This window comes from Limulus polyphemus, unplaced genomic scaffold (genome assembly GCF_000517525.1).
Source record: "Limulus polyphemus unplaced genomic scaffold, Limulus_polyphemus-2.1.2 Scaffold695, whole genome shotgun sequence".
NCBI classification, from domain to species: Eukaryota; Metazoa; Arthropoda; class Merostomata; order Xiphosura; family Limulidae; genus Limulus; species Limulus polyphemus.
Genome location: NW_013666305.1, coordinates 448045 through 450033, shown reverse-complemented (window position 1 = coordinate 450033; position 1989 = coordinate 448045). Strand labels below are relative to the sequence as shown.

General features: G+C 29.9%; 1 protein-coding gene across 3 annotated transcripts in view; it reads right to left on the bottom strand.

The window, feature by feature from the left end:
- Nucleotides 1–1989, bottom strand: part of LOC106460027 (CDK2-associated and cullin domain-containing protein 1-like) — a 22185-nt gene that overhangs the window by 7373 nt on the left and 12823 nt on the right. For all 3 annotated transcript variants that reach the window (XM_013919711.2, XM_022386641.1, XM_022386640.1), the window contains one exon: nucleotides 290–389. In XM_013919711.2, coding sequence (XP_013775165.2) covers nucleotides 290–389 — 100 coding nt within the window. The remainder of the gene's footprint in view (nucleotides 1–289; nucleotides 390–1989) is intronic.

Sequence of the window (1989 nt, the reverse complement as noted above, 5' to 3'; positions counted from 1 at the left end):
ATATTCATAGACAATACTTTATTTTATTTTATTAAAAGTACTTCACTAAGAAATATGACTTTTTGTATGTAAAAGACTTGTAATATTAACTGAAAGACTGTCAAATTTCGTGAAGATATACCCAATATATAAAGTTATAAGTATTAAATTGTTGTCAACGTTAAAACGAGTACAGAAAATCACGTGACCCGGTCAAATCGACTGACCCCTTGTCGAAAGATTTAACCAAACATGCTAAAATCAACAACATTTAAAAATCTAAAATGTTTTGGAAAAAATTATTACTTACCAATTACCCTATTTACATGGTTATCAACAAGGACAGAAGTGAAAGACCGACACAGCTCACTCCTCAAATCAGTGTCCATTCTACTTTCTAAATACCTGTTCTAAATTACAAAATATTTAGGATCACTACTTCTTTTTAATGTTGTCCTTATTACAATGAAGACATTTAAAGAACATAGTTACCTCAAAAGTTGTTGTTAAACCAGTACGCACAGAAACAAAGTTGTTGTTAAACCAGTACACACAGAAACAAAGTTGTTGTTAAACCAATACAACACAGAAACAAAGTTGTTGTTAAACCAATACAACACAGAAACAAAGTTGTTGTTAAACCAATACAACACAGAAACAAAGTTGTTGTTAAACCAATACAACACAGAAACAAAGTAGTTGTTAAACAAATACAACACAGAAACAAAGTTGTTGTTAAACCAGTACACACAGAAACAAAGTTGTTGTTAAACCAGTACACACAGAAACAAAGTTGTTGTTAAACCAATACGACACAGAAACAAAATTGTTGTTAAACCAATACGACACAGAAATATTGTTGTTAAACATGTACACACAGAAACAAAGTTGTTGTTAATCCAGCACAACACAAAAACAAAACTGTTGTTAAACCAGTACACACAGAAACAAAGTTGTTGTTAAACCAATACGACACAGAAATATTGTTGTTAAACATGTACACACAGAAACAAAGTTGTTGTTAATCCAGCACAACACAAAAACAAAACTATTGTTAACCCAGTACAAAGTTGTTGTTAACTCAGTACAACACAGAAATAAAGTTGTTGTTAAACCAATACAACACAAAAACAAAACTGATGTTAACCCTTTCGAGATGGGTCATGGGTGAAAGGCTATGTCATCTCGTTTGTTGACTCGCATTCAAAATTTTATTGAATTACTATTTCATGAATTTTTGTCAATAAGTTTGGTATCAAACTGTAGATTATAATTCAAATTTTAGTACTCTATATATTACTCAATTTCTTAATTTAAAGGTAAATATTAAAAAAACACAGTTAAACATCAATTTTTGTGTGTCACGTGGTATGTTGAAATTAGATGTTTGTGATGTCGAAATACTAAGTCTATAGTTTTGTATGAATTAGAAACTCAAATTACTGATAATCACAAGCTAGAATATAAAATAAGAGCCTTGTATCTTTTCAATTTGCTAAGGTATTGCTCATGTAATAAATCAAACAAAGTGGCACCCCACCCACCTCTTTCCAATTTTGGAAATGCTCCCTTATATACACTTACTTCTATATACAACATGAATAACCAATCCAAAGCTCAGAATGTCCCCCTAGTGGCTTTGTCAGCCATTTTAAAGGGCATGGCGCCATTTCTTTCTTTCGAATGAATATTTCAACGAGGTAGGGTGTGTCTTTAGTCAGCTCAAAATTTAATATTTTTTTAGACTAAAATACATCTTAATTACTAAGCTTGATAAATTATAATAGAATTCTATGGTATTAATGTAGTAATTTATTATTTTTTAGTTATTCAAATGTATATATAAAACCTAAAAAAAAATTATTTTGTTTCATATCCTCCACGTGCACATTTTTTAAAGGCTTAGCAATCTATATCAAGAAGCAACAGAGTACAAAGGTCGTAACTGGAAGAAATAATTGTTCACTTTACTTCTTTATTTACTGTTCTATGTTTTAAGAAAAATAAGTT